Consider the following 22086-nt stretch of genomic DNA (forward strand, 5'->3'; position numbering starts at 1 on the left):
AATTTTTTTAAATTATCATATTTATTTTTTTTTTCTTTACGAAAGAGCAGCGTTGAAAAAAGTGTACGAAGTACCTTAAACCCATACTAAAGGAATATCGTTTTTTCGTTATAAAAAGCTTTTAATGAAGTAAAAAAATATTTATTCATTTTTATTATAAAAAGATTTAAAGCAGTCCATACATATTAAGCGGAGAGATTTTTAAAATCTCCACGACTGTTTCTAATTGCAATAATATGTGACCAGAAAACAATTAACCTATCGATAACAGGCGATGATAACCCAATAACTTTCACCATTAAAGTAGCCGTTCTCGCACACGCAAAAAAAGAAAAAAAAAACTAATGATCAAACAATTATTATTACTTCCACATGCTGCCTCAAATTTTCAATCAATTATCCCTCGTTGACCTGCTTTTACCCTTGCAGACTGCAAGTTTCTTGGCGTTTCAGCATAAACAAAGAGTAGCCAATATGTTCATTGAGGTCGTACGATTGACCTAGGTCGCTGCCATCGCACATTTGCCTTCACAAGGATGCTCTCCTAAATCAGCGACATATAGGTAATTTTTCACAGAAAAGGGGGTGCATTATTTTATCTTTACTCCTGTAATTTGCTGTACAGAAAGAATGCCCTGAAGACAAAAATGCAGGAGTTTTTAACATCGATGAATCAATTACGTCTACAAGTGTTTATATTGAGGAAATGAAAGACAATCTGCTATGAATGTTAATGTTCAAATTCAGGAATAGAATTTGATGTTTTACGTGCCAGTCTATCTCAGTAATATTCTGAGTTCATACTTTGATGCGAGTAGTATAAAAAATGTATCATAAATGCTATAACAAAGAGCAATTTTCAGAAATTGAAATGCAATGCTTTCTTATATCCTAAGGTTCTCAATGTACCTATTTAGGATATGTTTATCCTCTTGATGAATTCCAAGATATTTATACCAGTTATAAGAAGATTTTTAAGGTGAAGTCTTTTGTCAAAAGAAAAGCATTTTAAAAGCATATTATTATGATGGAATTTATTCAAAAGTTACATCATTTTGAACAATCTTTGAATGATTATTATTTAAGTGGTAATACGTCACATAATGTTCTAATTGAAGTCTGTCAGTGTATCCCCTTTTCGTTAAGAACAGTAAAATTGAACAGACCTGTAGCGCTTTCAGTCATTCTAATAAATAGAAAATATAGTTTTTTTTTAATTAAATTGTTTAACTAATTGACCAACTGCCCTCCCCTCAGCGAGCACTTCCTGGCCCGTTTACCCACCTGTAAAAACCCTTGATTGATTTACTCCTACGCTTTATTAATGAACCGATGGAAGTACATCTGCATTTCTCATTTTCTATGTGGTTGCGAGTTGAATGGAGATAATCAAAATACAAACTCGCTATTTTCTTGTGGATGCTGCCTCTAAATTCATTTCAAATAAATCATTTGACTAGAGGTCAAGAACACTGGATCATAACGTGTTCCATTACAATGCAGGAATTCGGAGAAATTTTAGATAACATCTGCTGCGTTGAAAATAAAATAGTTACATCTCTTGCTTCATATATTTATCTATTTCTATTAGATTATGCAAATCTCGATATTAATATCATCATTTAACGTCACTGAAACAAGCGATCTGTTGTAATAAATCATAATGCATTCGCGGATTTCAGTCTCTATTTGGGCTGTTGTTTGAGTTATATAATTGACTTGAAGCATTAGTTAACGGAAGTGACATTAATTTTCTGCATTCTGTCGAAGAGTGTTTGAAATGGAGGAACAGAGGAATTAATTTTAAGCAATTATCACAGGAGTTCCGTCATTTTTCCTTTTAACTTTTTACCTTGGTTAACTTATATCTGCGAGTTCAGCACTTTCTATGTTTATGACTAATGATTAACTGAACTTTCACATAAAACATCCTTTGTGTGTTTCATCCTTTATCATCCTTCATCCTTTAAATTATCTAATTTTTTAACCTTTTTTTTTTATCAATTTTATAAATATATGTATAAAGAGTTATTTAAAATATTTCAAAGCAAATATCCAAGAAAGTTATCGATTAAATTTATTCTGAGGGCAAAGTTCAACCCTCTTTTAGACTATTTAGGTAATTAATAGCACAAATCTAAATTAAATGTATTGTAACTAATATTGCTCTTCAATTTATCAAAGATTCACAGTATAAAAAACGATAAATATGCGATGAGGAAAATTTTATTTCGAATATAAAGTTGTATTCATTTTTGCAGCTCTATAGGGTGTAACACTCATTAAACATTGTAATTTTTTTCTTAATATAATCATTATAATATAGCTCAATCATCGTATTACATAAAAAATACACTGAAATAAAAGCAAATACATAAATTGAATAGTGTGTGATGACTTAAATGGAATGCATATATTATATGTAACATCAAATATATTATATGCAACATAAAATGAATAAGCATCATAAGAGTGAGCTCATTTAAATGCTTATTTATATAGATAAAAAATAATCAATTCTCCTTTCTTCATATCCTTCGCATGCTCCTTTTATTAAGTACAAAACGTTTATTGGAGAATGCTATATTTTTAATTATAAATGTTATTTTTCTTTACGGATAATTCGAGGAATTTTTGGCCCTTTTTTTGGCAATCTAATCATTTGTCAAATAAATTTAGTTAATAACATATTGCTTTTTGCCAAACTATGATAAGTGATGTTTTTTTGTTCGCCTCTGACGATTACCTAATTCACTGGGAATATCAGCCATATTTGATTTCTTATAAATCATTAAGATATAAAACTTTCTAATAGAGATATCCCATAATCTGATTAAAAGCCCAAATAACTGAATTATCTATCCTCTAAATTTCGCGATATTGTAACTTTATCTTGTAAATTAAACATATACTAAACCTTTTTCTTTAATTTTCAAAAATGAATGAAAATGTCACGATTACGTATTTGAGGAAACAATAATAACGGCTTTTAACTCCAGGGTAATAATATAATCTAATATTGGAAATTAGAAAAAGAAACATCTTTAAAAAAATTGCAAAAATTAAGAAAAAATTCACTTGATTATTAAATTGGTATCATTAAATTTGATAGCTGTTGGTCAAAAAAATCTGCCCTCTAGAGCGCAAACACACTCAAGTGCGTTTTTATTATTAATAGAGATAAATTGTTCATTTCAAAATATTAAAAGGCGTTCAAAAATATAAAGATTAAATTAATTTAAACTAGCTGGATGATTTAAACATGCATTTAATCACATATTAAATGGAATCTAATATCAGTTTAGCGTATTGAATATTTGCGTCATAAATATCTAATAAAACTAATTTTAAAAAAAATTAAATGCTGAATTTTTTTTTAAAAGAATAAACAAGAAGAATTTAATGATAAATAGATTATTGTGAAAATATATATTGGTTCTGTATTTATTGATTGATAAAAGTTTGAGGGTGGCGAATTAACAGTGATAGAAACAACAACATTAAAGGAATAAATGGAATATTTAATAAAAATTTCAAATTGGAAAATGCATTCTAAAAAAAAAAAAAGTCAAAAAAATTATGTGAGTAACAATAATAATAATACTTGTCCTTTTTCTTGGCTTCATAACACTAATGCTTAACAAATAACACATAGCTAATCCTTAGTAATCATGAAAATCATTCTTTGGAGAATTTGCATGAAGGTTTTATCTTTGTCAATGCAAACTCGGTAAACAAGAAAGAAGTGTTATTATCAAAAGATGTCTGTTCTTGTTCTTCTGCAATCAAAACATGAGGTGGTTCCGTTTCACCGAAAATGACAAGTTGACAGAAAACAGCAAATTCCCGAATGCTAATTCAAACAACAAACGATTCTTTCTTGCCCAGGTAATAAAGTTTATATTGGATGAGAAATGCATGAAAATCCTGAAGATTATGAATTCACGATAGTCAACAAAGGTCACGCAAATGCTTTCGCTTTTGGGAGGATCCTGAAATCTATCGTTTAAAGAAATTGCATGACCTTTTCTTTAGAAAGTTTGAGAAAAGAAAAACAGAAACACATGCATAGCCTCAGCTGGGGGTGTAAAAAATTGGCCCACCCTCCGGGAATCAAGCGTGCGACGCCCTAGGTTCAAGATACATAGCATTCCAAGAAGCTTCACAATTCAAGTGACTATTGGATTCCTTTGTGAAAGAGTTTAACCCACGTGACATAAGCGTGTGGAGAAAAAAAGTTCCCAGTAACCCATTTAGAGATCCACCTGTTTTTGAAAAGAATTGCATCAATGTGTCATTCTCCCCATTGACGGAGAATGTATGATGTTTGCTTAATGAAAACGTTATGAGCGATGTGATATAAGTTTTGTATATTAAGTGAGAATTTTATAAAATGTGCGTGCATTATTTGACACCGCCTTTCTGAGCCACATGATCAAAACGAAACATCAAAATGAATATATATATATATATATATATATATATATATATATATATATATATATATATATATATATATATATATATATATATATATATATATATATATATATATATATATATATAGTAACTTTTTTCGTAAGAATAATTTAATCCCCTCATAGAATTTCAATTTGTTGCACACTATTTTTAAATCTCAAAGTCACAATATAAGGAAAGTAAAATGCAGGCTAGCATCAATCTTAGTTCAAATTTTTTGTTACAATAATGGAAAATAATTTAAGAAAATCTTGTCATTTTTTATAACTATGAAATGGCTGCATACATATTTGTTTAATTTAACAAGGTTCCAAAGAAGATCCAAATTCAAAGAAGAATGGGACTTTTTGTCGTTAAAAGCGATTATTTCATTTAAAAAATTAGAAATCGAAATAATTGAATGTTAGCATTTTGCCAAGGATGCTCAATGTTTTTTATTTGTACTTTCTTTCTTTAATGATATTATTTGAGGAGGGAGGATTTCTATGAATATATATAAGTTGAATTTCTATCCATCTCTTTTTTATTGGAAAAAATAATAAGTAATAAAATAAAAAGTATTTTATTGGAAAAAATAATAATAAAGTATTGTGATTAAAAGCAAATTCCAAAAAATGCGCGTAACCCGAATAAGTCAAAACCTTTTGCTTGCTTAAACAAAATACTAAAACTTTTAAATGTTATTTAGTGCAAATTATGAAATAAAATGCACATAAAGTTCGCAATTTCTCTGGATTTCGATTTTTCAAAAATTATTGAGATTTATTTGTTTATTTTCACATTTTATTAAAAAAAATGCAAATGAAGAAATTATTTTGCATATATTTCCACAAAATATTTATATTAATACTACTTAGTTCCTTACTTATGTTTGCTTAGTAATAAAAATTTTCTCAATATAAATATATTCAACATTAATTTTGCAAAGAATTTATTCATTCTCAAAATAAATGCGATAATAGGAATTTTTGTGCCATTTCTTTAATTTTAATGTAAAAAAAAACAAATGTTTTTTTTTTTTTCCATTTCAAAAATTATACATCATAGGGAATTTTAAAAGTTCTTTTTCACTGCTTTCAAATAAGATAGCATGCATCACATAAAATTTAACAAAAAAAATTAATCAGATATAAAATAGCTTACATGAAACTTCCATTCTTACTACCAATTTATCATATGAAATATTTATCAGAAAAGGAATTTAACAACTTTTCAAATTATTTTATTAATTTTTCTGGATTCTTAATAAAGTATTTCAGCAATAACTAAAAAAAATCACAAATATCGCAGATAATAATTTAACTTTCCCTTCTTAGGTTATCTAACAATATATATATATATATATATATATATATATATATATATATATATATATATATATATATATATATATATAAAGAGTTGTAACTCAAACACTCCAAATTGTAATTTCAAAAGAACTATAGATAATTTACATGAATTTAATGCAAGAAATGTTAAAAGAATTTGCCAAGTGGACGATTTGTTTTATCATTTAAAAGAAAAAGATTCCGCTTAAAGATAACTACGAATTTCGAAACTCAAAACCTGCTATAAAGATAATGCCTAAAACCTGAATTTTTATTTGCTTGTTCGAAACGTAATATCTCCAATCCCCATCACGACTGCTCTGATACATCACATAAATCCTCACACCCATAATGTTGGTTGCCGTGAACCGCTATTCCGTTTTGCCACCCACACGTCAATAAGTGAAGCAGGATTTGAAGATGAACGGCATTCCATGAGTTCCCATCCTTCTTGCAACGGAGTAAGAAACAATTGAGTGACGGGCACTATGGAACAAACAAGGGCGAGTCTTCTTCCCTCACACAGGAAAAGAGGTCAAGGTATCAGACAACAATTAGATGAAACAGGCGCAGAGAAAGTTTATCATTACTTAGGTACTTTTACTCTTTACCTTCGAAAGCTATCATCTGAAGAATGTAATGGCGCCCACCTGTGAAGGCAACCTATTTACCAAACACATGACCTTTCGTCGAATTGAGTCATTTTTTTTCGGAGCTGGTTGAATTTCAATTATTTTGCAATGATACCATAGGCTTCCGACTGATGGGAATCCTACCATCTTGGGTGAAAATGAATTCCCTGCCATACAAACGAGACTCGAGCCATGTTTATGTTTATTGAATATCACCCAGCTGATATTCAATGATATATTTTTAGAATATATGTTTGTTTTTTTTATTTCCTTTAGGCTGTAAGATTAAAATTTGCAAATGATAATCTTTTGTAAGAACCTTTCCGATACTTAATAGTGAATATAGTAACTACGCCTAATTCTCTTTTCTCAAATCTTTGGGATATCAAACAGAATTTTAAAATAATATCTACATCAAAATAAACTGAAAAATATATTGTATTGATATTTTATTCTTAAATAAACCTGATAATAAAGCATAAATAAAATTAAATTTTCGTAAAAAATAAATAACAAGAAAAATCATAAATTACAAAATAAAATTTCAAGTATATACATTCAAATGCTTCAATATTATTAATTTAGCTGCATAAAACATCTTGTATAAGGTTAAAAAAAATATGTCAATAAAAAAATACATTAATACTTTTAGTATATGGATTAAAGAATAAAATTTTTAACTATTTGAATAAAAAGTAATTTCGATTTTTATTATATTGATCACTCAAAAATTAATCCATGCATTCAGATATTTTTTTACCTATCAAATCGATTTGAAAGACATAAGTTTCCTGATAAATGAAAGAATGCAACACTGAGTGTTTTTTCTAATGGATCAGAGCTATTTTTGTGAGCGAATCAAATGCCTGGACTGTAAAGGAGACTAAAGTGCGTGTATAACTTTCTTCTCTTATTTCAAGCAGCTGCTCTTGTCTTCCGGGTTCATGAAAAAAAAATCTGTCATCTTTCACAAATCATTAAAACACTTTTTTGATCATATTCCTTCGTGCCCTGGGGGATTTCAAATGAAGTATGGACGTCGGTTGCACAACACGATCAATCTAGGGTTTTCAATGAATAAATAAGCAAAGGATGTGTTCGAGATGTACTTTACCGCTTCCCCTCCCTCGTTGTCAGCCTGATTTGAGACCTGAAATGTTTGACACTGTGTTTGGCATCCAGTTCTTCGCATTTTATTAATGAAACTTAACCAGATGAATGCGGGAAATCAACTCTAGAAGTAAACCAAAATCATGTGATTAGCAAAAGGGTGTTATTCGTAACCCCAGGGGTTGACTCTGTCACGTGGTATCGCAATGGCCTTGTTTTTCTGAAGTAGGGTAATTGTATGAACGTCATCAAATTCTTATCTTTGAAAATTATCGATTTTAATTTAAAAGAAAGTTTAAACATGTGTTAAAATCATATATTTCTTTTCACGATGCAATATCCAACATTAATCATTACAAATACATTCTTTAAGAAACTAAATAGAAGTAAAATCTTTCGACTGGCGCACCTGAAACTGTAATTAGCATACATTAGTTCAATGGAAAAATCTGTCCAATCATAAGGAACAATAAGGTATTTTTTTATATAACCTGTGTAGGATTCTTTTAAGGAAAATCATAGATACTGGGGATATCTATAATTTCTATATCTATAATTTTAAATATCCCAAACATTTCTTCTAGTTTTTTTTTCCTTCGTTGGTTCTTAAATACAGAAATGCATGTTATGATATTTTTAAAACTTCCATTATTTTTCATCGTGTCATGATATAATATCAAAAACAGGTTGTTTTACAATAGCTGATACTTAAAACTTAAAATCACTTCCATACTTATATACAAAATTCTATTGATAATGATTTTTTATGAAATATGAATTAAAATGCATTAAGAATTAAAAATAATTCGTGAATTAATAGGGCTGATTTAAAAAAGATTTTCAAATAAAAAAACATTTATTCGTTTCTTTAATTTGAAAATTGTGAATTTTTCCCTGTTTCAGAACTTTTACAAAAAATGAATTCCTTTAACAATTATTTAATTATCATTAATTACTATAACAATTATTTAGTTATAGACATTTAACTGGTTCTGCAAATTTTAAATATTTTGGCACATTTAACGTTTTATAAAGGCACTACCTCCAAAAGTCTCTTCGCGAATGATTTTTAATTCAACATCATCTGCTGTAATATATGAAGATATTAATTCTATGTATTTCTCAAAAATTCATGATGATTAAAGGAATCGAATGAAAAGAAATTTAATTTAAAATTAAAATTAATGCTCAAATTTAGAATGTCTATTTTACTTTACATTGAAAAGGCCTGTAGTATATTTGTATAAAAAACATTTTTATTAAAGTTTATGGTGACTGATTATTTTAAATACTCTTAGACTAAATTAATTGATTGCTAATATTTTTGTTCTTTCAATTTTTTCCAACAAATTAGTTTAAAAATTTGAGCGAACAATTTTTCCCTCACTTTCTGAGTGTGTAAAATAAAAAACTTTGCCTGAAAAAAAAATTCCATAGTTGCTACATTTTGAGATTGTTCAGTAAATTTATAATAAGATACCAAAAGATACTAATTTTTGAAAGAAAAACGTTAAATTGATGACTCTTTTTCAATTTACTATTTCGAAAATGGTATGGTCCGTTAAAATTATCAGGAAATTCTCATGTAAAATCAATAATATTCATACTTGCTATTTCTAGCTTGTATTCTTTATCTTGAAGAAAAGAACTCAAATAAAACATTTGATAAGATCCTCAATTAAATTTTAAAAATATAATTGTCTTTTTTTTATCGAAAAGGTGATTAATTTTCATAATTAATACGTTCTGCAGTTTATGTTATATAACTCTTCCATGTTAATCAATCTGAATATTGACATCATGGATATTTTCTTGACTTGCTACTTCATAAAGAAATAAGATAATAATTCTATTCCGCAGCTATTAATTGTTCTATAAATCTTACTTTGTAATTAAGTTCTTTCACCCAGTCTATTTCCTATTGAAAGCGTGGAAAAAATAACATCTTTACCGAGATCATGCTCTCCATGCTGCTTCGTGACTAGACCGACAAGCCTGGATTTTGTTTTTATCTCTCAAAAAGCAGGGCAGCCGTCAATCAATGAAGTTGATTTCCTGGAGCATCCACTAATCAATACAGTAGAAGATACTAGTTTAAGACATTGGAATTCCTCAAGGATTTTGGTGTAGTTTCGTTATAGTTGATTTCTTGAAAGTTTTTCTTCTTTCTTTCAATATCTTTTACAACAATGGTAGCGAATATGAAATACCCTTATATCATTTATCAATAATCATTAACAATTCAGAAGTTCATAGTATGCCACAACGTAGCAGCATTTTCTCAAATGAATTGTGTATCAAATATTTAGAAATATTGATATGAATTCACAAAATTAATTATCATTTATTCAGTTTAAAATCACTTTAAAATAAAGCTTTTTATCTTTTATTGCATGATAACAAAAAATGAGTTCACAAATTAGTTAGATTCGAATTTTTAAATAAATTCTTGATGGTTGCTCTTAGCAATTGCTTGGCAAAAAAATGTTTTAGACACTATACAATTGTTTAGCATGTTTAATTCCATAACTAAAGGATAAGAACTAAACTGACAATATTCCTTTCTTGTATAAAATATACTTAGTTACGATGCATTTGTGGAACATGCATTTAATTATATTGATAGGCTTTCTATCCTGTCTCTACAGTCTATTGGTGACCTTTTTATTTCAGTATCACTTCCTGAAATCAAATATCTTCTGCAAAATATCGCAATATAATACACTGGAAAGGAAAGATAAAGAAATAAGGAAGTTTTATTTTTTTCGAGAAAGAATTTTTTTCTAAGAAAGTTCTTTGTTCTCTTTTCCAAAGAAGTAAAGAATCTTCCTATTATTTTTAGTAGCTCTAATTACGAAGCAAAATTTCATTTCATTTGCAAGTTAAATGCATAATTGGATAATTATTTTAGTATGCATTTAATGCACTATTAAATAAAGTCACTTAATTTATATGCATAATTGAAGATAAATAATTTATGAAATACAAATATCGATTGTATATAACAACCTAGCCCATTTCCCATTCCGATTATTTAAATTTCTAAGGAAGAATAACAGGAGATAAAAATACTTTTAGGATATCCAACATTAAAATTTCGTCATTTAGTTCAAAACTTTTTTCGACGTTTTGTTTATTCAAAGAACATTAAAAATATACCAAAATTGAACTTGCTGAATTGTTTATCTTTTAAAGACAATATTCACTATTCTAGATTATAATATAATTGCTTGATATCCTTCTTTTCCTGTGTTATGATTATGAACTGTTATGACTGTCAAAACGTAGCTACTTCCTGGAGAGGTCAGTTTAAAAATTGATCTCATTAATCTCATTAAATGACGAACAATTCTTTTTTTTTTTTTTTTTTTTTTTTTGTAAAAATCATCCGATTTATATATGTTGGCTTTGGCAATTTTTATTATGATATTCAATCCGTTTTTAACTAAAGAAACGTAAAATTTAGCTTCCTAAGTAGAAAGTCTTCGACTAGACAAAGACTAAACATATATAAACAGAGTTTTGAAATATTTCAAATTCTATATTTCATATAATTTCTATATTTCAATATAATTATCAATGAGATAAAAAAAAAGATGGTAAATTGCAACGAAAAATGGTAATTGCAAATAGAAAAATTTTAAAGAATACAACATATTTCAAACACAGTTTTAAGATATTGTTTTATTTCTCAGCTTTTATATTGGAGAGAAGTCATTCATTATATTATTCTAATTTTCGTTCTTCGTATTTTAAGCGTTTTTAATTAAAATTCTTGCTATACTTAATTAATAATTAAAAAACTGACTTGTATTGTTAGTTTTAATTGTTAGTTTGTAAACTTGTATTGTTAGTTTTAATATAATTCTCAATCAACAGACTTTTCAATTAAAGAAGCTTCCGACAGCTGATGCAGATTCTGACAGCGGCTAACTGAAAATAAACATCTTTAAAAAAATGTGTTCTGTTAATTTTTAAAATTTAAGCAAATAATCTTTAATTGTAATATCATTCAATCAAATATCATCGTTTTTTTCTCGCGTACAGTAGCCCATGCTACTAATTAAAACGATGAGAAAATATGTCGATCATTCGTCAGATGTAACAAAGAAAAGAAAAATATTTTATCCGACCTATACCCCAGGCAAATGTATGGCCTCAAGAATAAGTTCGATCGAACATCCCCTTAAGGCATGTTGTGTTCCACTTATATTCTCGAACTTCCTGGGGAAGAAATTCACTTTCTTTTCCTCCAGCGACGCATGTCAGAATGATGAAAGATAAATTTTAAAATTAAAAAAACATGCATTGGAAAATGACTTTATATTGATTAAATAAGAAGAATTATTGAGGGAGGGAGAACTTCGTTGCATTTTGTTAAATATGCATCCAAGTATAAAGATTGTCTTAAAATTAAATTCTAAAGGCTTGAATAATTTAATTACCTCTAATTATTAAATGAGCTTTCGAACTAATGAGCTTTCGAATAATTTTATGCTTAAAATGCTAATTCCCCCCCCCACCTTTTTTTTTTGTTTTAGGAAGTTTTGATAGTTGAATAAGATATCAAAATTTAAAAAAAAGAGGAAAAAAAATTCCATTTCATAAGAATTCTGTAAATCCCGATATTTTTTTTATCGTCAAAACTTTTAAACTTTAAACATATAAATCTTAAATAAAAATACAAAAAGTTCAGAAGATTACCACAAAACACTGCAAAGCAAAAAAAAAAAAATTGCAAAACATTTTCTATTCATGGAAAGCATGCTTAAGTAATTAAGAGATTTAAAGAACTTTTCCTGGCACTTAAATTATTCGAGCGAAGAAACCAGTCGCCATATGCATCCCAGGAAGATAGGTATTGAATGTGAAATATTTGATGGCAAAAAAATATATATATCGTACACATTAATTTGTTCTTACTGACCTCGTCTTACACACTCAGGTGACCTTCAAAAGCAACTTCAACATGTTTTTTAACTGACAGATCCTCACGGAAAATCCACCATAAACGTCAGACAATTTAAAACAGATAAAGATGCATTACATTTTTTTGTCTTTGGTTGTCCTCGAAAATTTCTGATATTTCCTTTTCGGCTTGTGTCTCTTTTCTGATCATAAGCAAAAAATGTCACTGCCCGTTGAGAAATATGTGGTGTGCAGAGTGATTTATGCTTTACTTCTACTTCTAGTGGTGGATTTCTAATACAGATTCCCATACTAAGTGGTTTCGATCGTATTTTACTCTCAAATAAAAATATTTCAGCTTCGAAGGACGAGCTTTCGACAGTTTTTTTTAACGGCCTTCACTGCATCAGACTTAGGAGTTCAGTTATATGCATACTTCTCTGGTTTTTGTACTGAATAAAAATTAATTTTTATCGCCACGATACCTACTATATTTTTAAATATATTTTTATGTTAAAGATATTTTTAAGAAAATTTATCTTTCAGAATAATTATTCCTTATCTAATATAACATGGTATAAAAGTTTTTCATTTATTTAATGAATAATTAACGAAATTAAATTAAATGCAAAGCATTGAAAATAAGGTTTATTCAAATAAAAAGTTTCAAAAAGAATTTAAGTTGAAATAAATAAATAATATGAAAGTTGAGATAGAAAGGAATATTGAATCATTAATAACCTGGAAAAAACGAATTCTATACTAATTATCAGCTAATAATTTTAAAAATAGTTTTCTTTTTAAATTTTTAAACAATTCAACATTCAGTAAATACTTTATTCAATCATTTTCAACGTTTCGTAAAATGGGTATTATTAAAAAGAACTGAATTTCCTGAATAAAATATATATAAATTTGATGATCACTCTAAAAGCTAAGCAATTCTTTAATCTCATCGCTCCTTAATGTAATAATAATAAACGCATCAATATCGTTGCTAGAATATTTATATGAAAGCACCTTCAAATTAAAATTTCTGATTGTAATTCATCAGTTTTTCTGTTCTGATTTCGAATTCTAAACAAAAAGCAAAAACACCAATAGGCAAAAACTGTCTAAAATTTTGCTTTATTATGAATCCGAACAAAGATATATTTTAGAATTATTTAAATGCAACAAATCGATATAATTTTTTTTTCATTTTCTTATATATTGCTTTTTTTACCTATTTTATAATTATTATTTCTTTTTCAGGTAATTTGTGCATTCAAATTTCAGAATGTGTAAGTAATTATTTTATATATTTTCTATTAATTGTTTATAACGCAAATATACTTAGAAATTAGAAAACTGCTTCATTTTACACAATTATTTTTCATTCTGTAGTGGATTAAAAATATTACAATGGAGCGAAAATTATCAAAGTAATAAGATACATTTATTTCTATTGATATTTCGTCCCAAAATTTAAATTTTTTTCGTGCATTTTTAATATTTCTATGAAAAATATCGATTTAAATCCACTTCACTCTGTATAAGTGAATCATTTTACGCTTCTTATATAAGATTACTGCTCCATATATAATGATAAAAATTATACTTTATACCTCGAAAGAATTAATTTTGAACTAATATTTTATCAATATAAGTTTTAATCAGTTGCAATTTTAATAATTTTGCAATTTTGACTAAACAAATGGAAGCTTGATACATGAATTTTTTATATCTTGGGGGAATTTCTTTCAATTACAGGCTTATGACCAAAGCTTGCGATTGAAGGGTTACCAGTTTTAACGGAAAAAACTTAGTTTTTATAGAAGATTTGAATCATAAACTGTTCTTCAGGCTTTCTTAGGAAATTTTAATTCAATACCGGGTGGCACATTGGTTCTTGCTAATATAATTTCATATACACAGCGAGAAAAGTAGGTTATTGCTTTCGTAATTTTCGCTGCTCTAAAAGAAAACAAAATCAACATATTTAAATATCGTACAATCTTGAAGGACTTAAAATTTTTCAAATAAGGACTTGAGTATTTTTTTTTTCGTATGGAACAATGTTTAATTAAAATAAAATAATATTTTCTAATTTGTTAAAAATTAGAAAAAAAATTTAATAAAAACATAATTTTTTAGATAAAAACTTTAAAAAATTTTTTAGGAAATCCTTGTTTTCACTATCTTATTGTTTTTTTCTAGAAAAAGGTTAGTTTAATAAAATATTATTTGCAGACAGTTTCATGAAAAACCTTTCCATTCATTACATTGTTTTTTTATAGCAATCCTACAACGAGGGTGGAGCCAGAGGAGATGAGGGTGCTCTTGGATTCGATGGCGTACTTCAGAGACACGACGGATATGTAAAAGGAGAAACTCCAACGATACCACAGACAAGTTTCAGTTGTTCCGCTCAACCATACAATCCTGGTCTCTATGCTGACGTGGAAACACAATGTCAGGTAATATTTATCACTTTAAACTTATTACTTAAATTGTATAACTTTATTTAATCTATCTTGGACTTTTTTAATTATAAAATATTAATTAAGAAACAATAAATTATGCTTTTTAACTGAAAATATGCTTTTCAATGAAATTTCTTATGCTCTTCATTGAAAATTTAGTTAACTGTTATTATAAAACCAATGTGTTTGAACGTAGGATCTAGCGATTTTTATACGGATTCTACTCTTATAATGTATAAGGGTTGATAATATAGATAAAAAAGATTAAAAATAAAAGCAAAACTATTTATTATTATTTGCTTTTCAATGATATATTAAGCAATGCAGAATTTTTTGATAAAATTTTATGTCTGCTTTAAAAGTTTAAATAACAGGGTATATGTCGAAATAACAAGGGACTAGATTTGGGATTTCGTCAAATTTATGTGAACAGACTTCAAAAAATTGCTCTTGAATTTTTATAACTCATAAAATGGATTAAATAATAGCAAAATGATGTTATTATTTCTTTTTTTCACCCAGGTGTACCACGTATGCTTCGAAGACCGCCAGGAAAGTTTTCTATGCGGACCGGGAACAAATTTCAATCAAAGAATTCTAGCTTGTGATTTTTGGTACAATTTCGATTGTAATGAAAGCCCTAGCTTCTATAATGTTAATGCTGATATAGGAAAAGTGCCAGATGTACTATTTAAGCCTGGTCAAGGACGAGTAACTGGTGGTCAGCAACCCTCTATTCCAAATTATCCAAGGCAACCAGAGCAGCCTCCATCAGTTGGGTCGTATCCTCCTAGAGTAAGCATCCCTCCTCCTCCCCGAAATGACCCTCAACCTCCTGTTCAGAGACCTGAGACATCAGTTTTTCAACCTCAACAGCCTGTTCAGCGACCTGAGACCTCGGTGTTTCAACCTCAACCTCCAGTTCAGCGACCTGAGACAACAGTATTTCAACCTCAACCACAACCACCAAGAATCCAACCACAGCCACCAAGAATTCAGCCCCAGCCTCAGCCACCTAGGATTCAGCCCCAGCCACAACCACCTAGGATTCAACCTCAACCACAACCACCTAGAATTCAGCCTCAGCCTCAACCACCAAGGATTCAACCACAGCCACAACCACCTAGAATACAACCACAGCCTCAGCCTCAGCCTCCTAGGATTCAGCCACAGCCGCCACGAGTTGATGTAAAACCTCAATATCCAACTCAAACTGTAGATCATGGTTCAGGCAGTAGGCAACCTCAGCAACCTTATCCACCATCTATTCAACAGGAGGAAGATTCTGGATATCAGTTTGATGGCTACCAGCCTCCTAAACCAGTTTCATTGCCTCTTCCACCCCCACCTCCCCCTAAGACACCGAGACCTTCATTCCCCCCTGTAGTTTCTCCACCACGTGTGTCTCGTCCCCCTCTTACACCACCAATAATTAGGCAGCCTGAAGGTTCAGTATCAATTCCTAGAATCCCTGTTTCTGTTACTCAGTCAGAATATCATCCAGATTCTAATTTAAAAGGCAATGTAGGATACCAGCCTCCCCAACAACCACGAGTTCCCCAACCCAGCCGTCCTGTAGGTACTGGGTATCCAAACTATCCTGTTTCCCCAAGACCCGTTTCACCCCGACCAGTTTCACCTAGACCAATACCACAAAGACCTGTTGGTAGACCTTCTTATGTACCACCTTCAACAGTCCAACAAGAACATGTGGATACTGAATACGTTCCTCCACCTCCACCACCTCCTCCTAGGCAGCCTTCAAAGCCACCAACTTCTTTTGTTCCACCCCCAGTTCAACAAGAAGTAACAAATGTTGGTTTCACAAAACCTCCCCAACCACCTTCTCGACCTTATGTTCCTCCACCAATATCTCAGAAACCCGTTGATCCTAATTATGGAAAGCCTCAACCTCAACCTCCAGTTTCTCCATCAATCGTAAATGAGCAACAAAAACCAGCAGGTCGTCAGCCATCTAGACCACAGGTATCAACTGGAGTCCGTCCACCACAGCAACCAAGACCACCTCAACAACCAAGGCCTGTTTTTCCACCAGCATCCGATCATCCAAATTCTAATATCAAAGGCGGTCCTGGATACAACCAACCACCTCCACAAATACCAAGATTCGAGCCAACTAGAATAGGTCGGCCATCTTCTCCACAAGGCGGCTACGTACCACCTCAGCCTGTCCGTCCTCGTCCTGAAACAATCAGTGCCGTAAAACCTGCAGGTGAAAAACGGCCTAGCACTTCAACATCAAGTGGATATAAGCCACCTCAACAAGACAGAATCAAAAAGCCAAGTGAGCCTTCTAGAGGAGTATATCAACCACCAATCCAAGTAATAGACCATCCCCAACGTGAAATAAAGGGAGCAGATTATCGAGATCCTGTAATACATCAGCAACCACAAGGAATTAAATCGCCTTCGACTTCCGTCTCAGGTGTTAAATTGCCACAAGGTAGCCGACATCCTCAGCCACAGGTTCAACGTCCACGAGCACCAGTAGTAGTTTCCAGACCTCAACCGCCATCGATTCCTGCTGCTGTAAAAAGGCCCACTCCAGTTGATAGCCAGCTGTATGAGAAAACACGTCCTCAACCCCCAGCCCCACAACCTGGTAGGATTAAACAACCCTCTCAAATTCAGACTGTTTCACGACCATCTGAACCACGATTCCCTTCTCACCAACCAATAGACCATCCTAATGCTAACGTAAAAGGAGGATACAATCAGCCAAGACCACAAAGTCGTCCATCAGGACCACCATCTTCACCTTCGACTGCGTACGAGCAGAAAACGACTTCGACAGGCCAAAACCGACCGATTGCAAGCGGATATCCATCTCCAGTTAGCACTCCTTCTCGAGGAGATGGAGCATATGTTCCTCAACGAACAAAAACAGCTCCTACTTCAGGAGTGAAGACGACATCTGGAGTAAAGACAGTTTCAGGAGTAAAGACGACCGGTGGTTATCAACCACAATCTTCATCTCAGCTAGGCCAGCCATCGAAAGTGCCTAGACCTGAATATGATAGCGGTTCCAGTTACACTCGAGGACCTGACATTTATCCTAAACCAGAATTCGGGCAGCCAAATGCACCTTATCAACCTATCTCTACACCATCCAGAATCAACCAAGGTACGAAACAAGGAACTCCTTCTCAAAATACCATAACAAGTTCTCAAGTCAAGCCAGCATATCAAGGATCGTCGACTTCTTCAGGATCTGGAACTCAAGTTCGACCAGATTATACAAATAGACAGATTCCTGGTCACCAGCCACCCTACCAGAGACAAGTCTTCCCTCACCGAGAAAATCCCGACCATCCGAACGAAAGTTTAAAAGGAAGTGGTGCTTATCGACCTCCACCACCAGCTGGCTTCCAAGCAGCTGCTTCTGAAGTAAACGAACAGAAGATTTTACCACAGCCTGAACCAGAACCAGCAGCAGCACCACTCCTTGGCGACATTGGAGCTGAGTAAATGTGTTACTAATATGCACACAGTAGAACTGTTTAATTAACTGTTTGGACGTTGGTTAGTATCCCCATTCAATGGGCTATAAATTTATAAACATTCGAAGATAACGAAGACAGGGGATAGTAAGGGAACCTAACGTTCTCAGTCGCACAAAAGTTGTTTTACGTTGTGTTTCTAATAACTGTCATCTTTCAATTTTTGCTGATGTTTAAATTTTTAAATATGAATTTTCTTCAATTTTAATCCTTTAATATGCAAATATTGTTTATTCTATTATGAAATCTTTATCAATAATATTATGTACTTACGATTTCTATATCGATACTCAAATTTGAAGAAGAATGTTTAAAATTTGTTATGATGAATCTGTGATAAAATAAGTTAGCTCTTAATTAATGCATACTGTGCCAATTTCAAACCCATCCCATACGGCTAAGAAAATTATATGTTACTTACATAATTTATTAACAAAAGCAGATTAATTATATCAACATGAATTTTTCGGTGCAAATGGAAACAGATGACAAATTTTTTTCATCATATTCAAATATTCTACATACATGTAAATAAGTATTTTTTAGATTTGTTTAATCTTTGTGATTTCTATGTTAAAGCTTTGTTGTATTTCTCAGACGAAAACAAGTCTGCTCTGCTTTTCTGGGGTATTTGAATAACTTATTGTTGTATTTGGCCCTGCTTTTCCCTTCGCCTGTTTATACTACAAGAATAATCAGCCCATACAAAAGAGTATCTCCATACTTTATTTTTTTTAATGAACGTTTTTTTTATATTTATTCTTTCATAAATCAAAGATCTGACATATCAGTGATATTACTTATTCTAGACTTTCCTTACCATTCAATAGATCTGAGAACTTTTTATCGAACTAGTGAAGGGAGAAGCAAAATATTTCTTGATTTCCATCGAGGCAAGTCTGGTTTCTGGATTGACGTTCCTTTTATAACTTTCAATACAAGTCTTACAGAATCCTTACTGCCCGTGGAAATGTTGATGCTATTCTTATGTCCACTCTTTGTATGTTTTTGCTTTGTATGTACGTATCAGTATGTATAAGTTTATTAAAGTGTTTCTTTTTCTAATGAGATTGTTTTAATACAGATTCAGTTTCCACACAGAAGAAACATGTTTCCTTAAAAAGTCAACACTTAAGATTTTAAGCATAAACATCTTATTATTTCATTTTTTTGTAAATGGAAAATAATTTAATTCCTATAAAAGTGCATTAATTAGTTGAATATATAAATTGCTCTCTAATCTAAGATAAATAATAATCTTATATATAACAATAATCAAAAAGAAATATTCATGGAATCCACAAATGATGAGCTTAAACACTTTATAAAATTGACTTTATGAAATCTAATTATTCATTCCAACTGTAGTTAAAGGATTCGCACTCTCTAATAAGTTTATTCAATGATCAGATATTTCTAATAAAAAAAAGCAAGCTCAAGTAAATTTTACTTTCAAAAAATTAAATACATAAAAATTGCTTTAATTTATGTCGTTAAATCAATTTTTAAATTTTATTAACCAAGGTCCATTCCTTTTATACCCACTTTATTTTTTTATGACTTTTTTTTTAATTTGCTAACAAATTATACCTACGTTGCGCTATAAATCTGGCATATCGTACTTTAAAAAATTTGGCTATATAGAAATGAAATCAAAATTACAAAAAAAAAAAAAATATTTTATACATATCTTAATGTGATTAATGAAAGATAATACCAAATACAACTTAGAATGTTTCTAAAGAGAAATTTCAGTTTGAAAACAACCTAAACATGATCCGGAAGAGAGGAGTTGATGGTGATGAATTGAAGTCAGTTGGCGAGTTAAAAGCATGTAATACCAATGGGAAAACAGCTAAGAAGTTTCATTGTATGCAGTTGGCAGAATCCTTTTTATAACTAGTTGTGCCTAGTGAAGAATTAATCCTTTGAGATAAGATCATTTATAAAATATGTTAATGTGAGTGAGCAAATGGGGAACCTAGTCTCACGTCATAGTCATGATGCATTGAAAAATCTCTGTCTATTAATGGTTTGATATGCAACATTTAATCTAATATGAAGAATTTCAGATAATCAAACTATTACTACAGATATCTATTGTCATTTTCTGGATAAATTACAAAGTTTAAGTTAAGTTAAATTAAAAGTTAAGACATTTTAACAAAAAAAGGGGGTTGCATTAATCAAAAAGAATTGGATGAGCCACAGCACAATAATATCCTTATAATTACAGTTAATAATTTACATTAGGAATTCCGTCCTCTTCTACATCCAGATTTAGATCTTTTTGTAAGACCATTATATTTGACAACATAAAACATTAATTTAATTACTTTAAAAACTATATCATAATCCAATGCCAACCTTATATAAGCATATTGCATTTTTAATATCAAAAAAAGTTTTTAAAAAAGAATCTGAATAATAAAATAAAACCATAATTTTACTTATATCTAATTTCATTAAATTAAAATAATGTATTATTCATCCTTTTTTGTACTTAACACCTCATCATCAAACAATATTTATGCTTTGTCTCTTTTCTTTTTACTATAAAAAAATGAGTCTAGGTACTTTTTAGGGGGATGCATACATACTTTAAATAAAAATGCATCGATTATAAAAATAAAAAAAATTCTAATTTTAAACAAAGGATATTCATTTTAAAAAGTCAGTTTGGCAACTGACTTTTTTCATTAAATTAAAATAGAGCTTAATTTTATTCATTAAATTAAAATAGAGTTTTTTTTTATCAAAACTTTTTGAAAACATGTATCCTTATGTTTAAATTATCAGCCATTAAATAGAGATTTTATTGAACATTTTTAATATTCAAGAATTATTAGAAATTATGAATTCCTTTAAATCTTATTTTTGTCACCGTTCATTCTGGTTCAGAATAGCTTATCCGATTTATATTGCTGGAGGTGACAGCAGAAATATTTAAAAATTCTTATTACAGTCATACAAATTAAATTCGGCATTTCAATTTTATTTTACGGAAGTAAATGCAATAAGCACTTTTACCAAGTGATACAAATAAAATATTGTTTGTTTGTTTTTCTATAATATCTCTAAGTAAGACATCTCATCGAGTACATACTATAAGTGAATTAAATTTCAAACGTTTATTGAGTGTTGAACCGTCATGCATTTGAATAAATCTATAACTTTATATATATTAAGTTCGAATACAAGTGTCTCCATTTGCTAACAGAACATAAGTTTACTTTATTGGTCTTATATATGTTCTGTTCATTAGGTATCTGAATCTTTCTAATGGAAACTAGTTCCCTGACATCAGACGCTATTAAAAATGCAATAGTCCGGTACCCCTCTTAAAATTTTTTTAGTATTATAATTTCACTTTTTTTTATCCCCATGTAAATTACACAAATATAAAACAGAATTCTTCTCCCTTTGGCTTTCATTAATGAAAAAAATTACGCTATTAAATATTTGATAAAACAATGAAAACGGTTTGAATATTTCAGGGCAACAATGTAATCTACTATTGAAAATAAGTAGAAAAAATTTTTTAAAAACTGACAAAATTCAAAAAAAATTAAGTCTATTAAATTGATATAAACGAAAACATATATATATATTTAAATTTTAAGGTAGAATAAAAATAATTTTT

The 22086-nt window shown here is 30.0% G+C and overlaps 1 protein-coding gene across 1 annotated transcript in view; it reads left to right on the forward strand.

Annotated features, from left to right (window-relative positions):
* Positions 1–19508, forward strand: part of LOC129968259 (uncharacterized) — a 40038-nt gene extending 20530 nt beyond the window's left edge. Inside the window, exons 3-5 of the mRNA XM_056082116.1 lie at positions 13712–13740; positions 14737–14916; positions 15445–19508. Coding sequence (XP_055938091.1) covers positions 13712–13740; positions 14737–14916; positions 15445–18411 — 3176 coding nt within the window. The 3' untranslated portion in view covers positions 18412–19508. The remainder of the gene's footprint in view (positions 1–13711; positions 13741–14736; positions 14917–15444) is intronic.
* The last annotated feature ends 2578 nt before the right edge of the window (positions 19509–22086 follow it).

Source organism: Argiope bruennichi, chromosome 1, assembly GCF_947563725.1.
Source record: "Argiope bruennichi chromosome 1, qqArgBrue1.1, whole genome shotgun sequence".
NCBI classification, from domain to species: domain Eukaryota; kingdom Metazoa; phylum Arthropoda; class Arachnida; order Araneae; family Araneidae; genus Argiope; species Argiope bruennichi.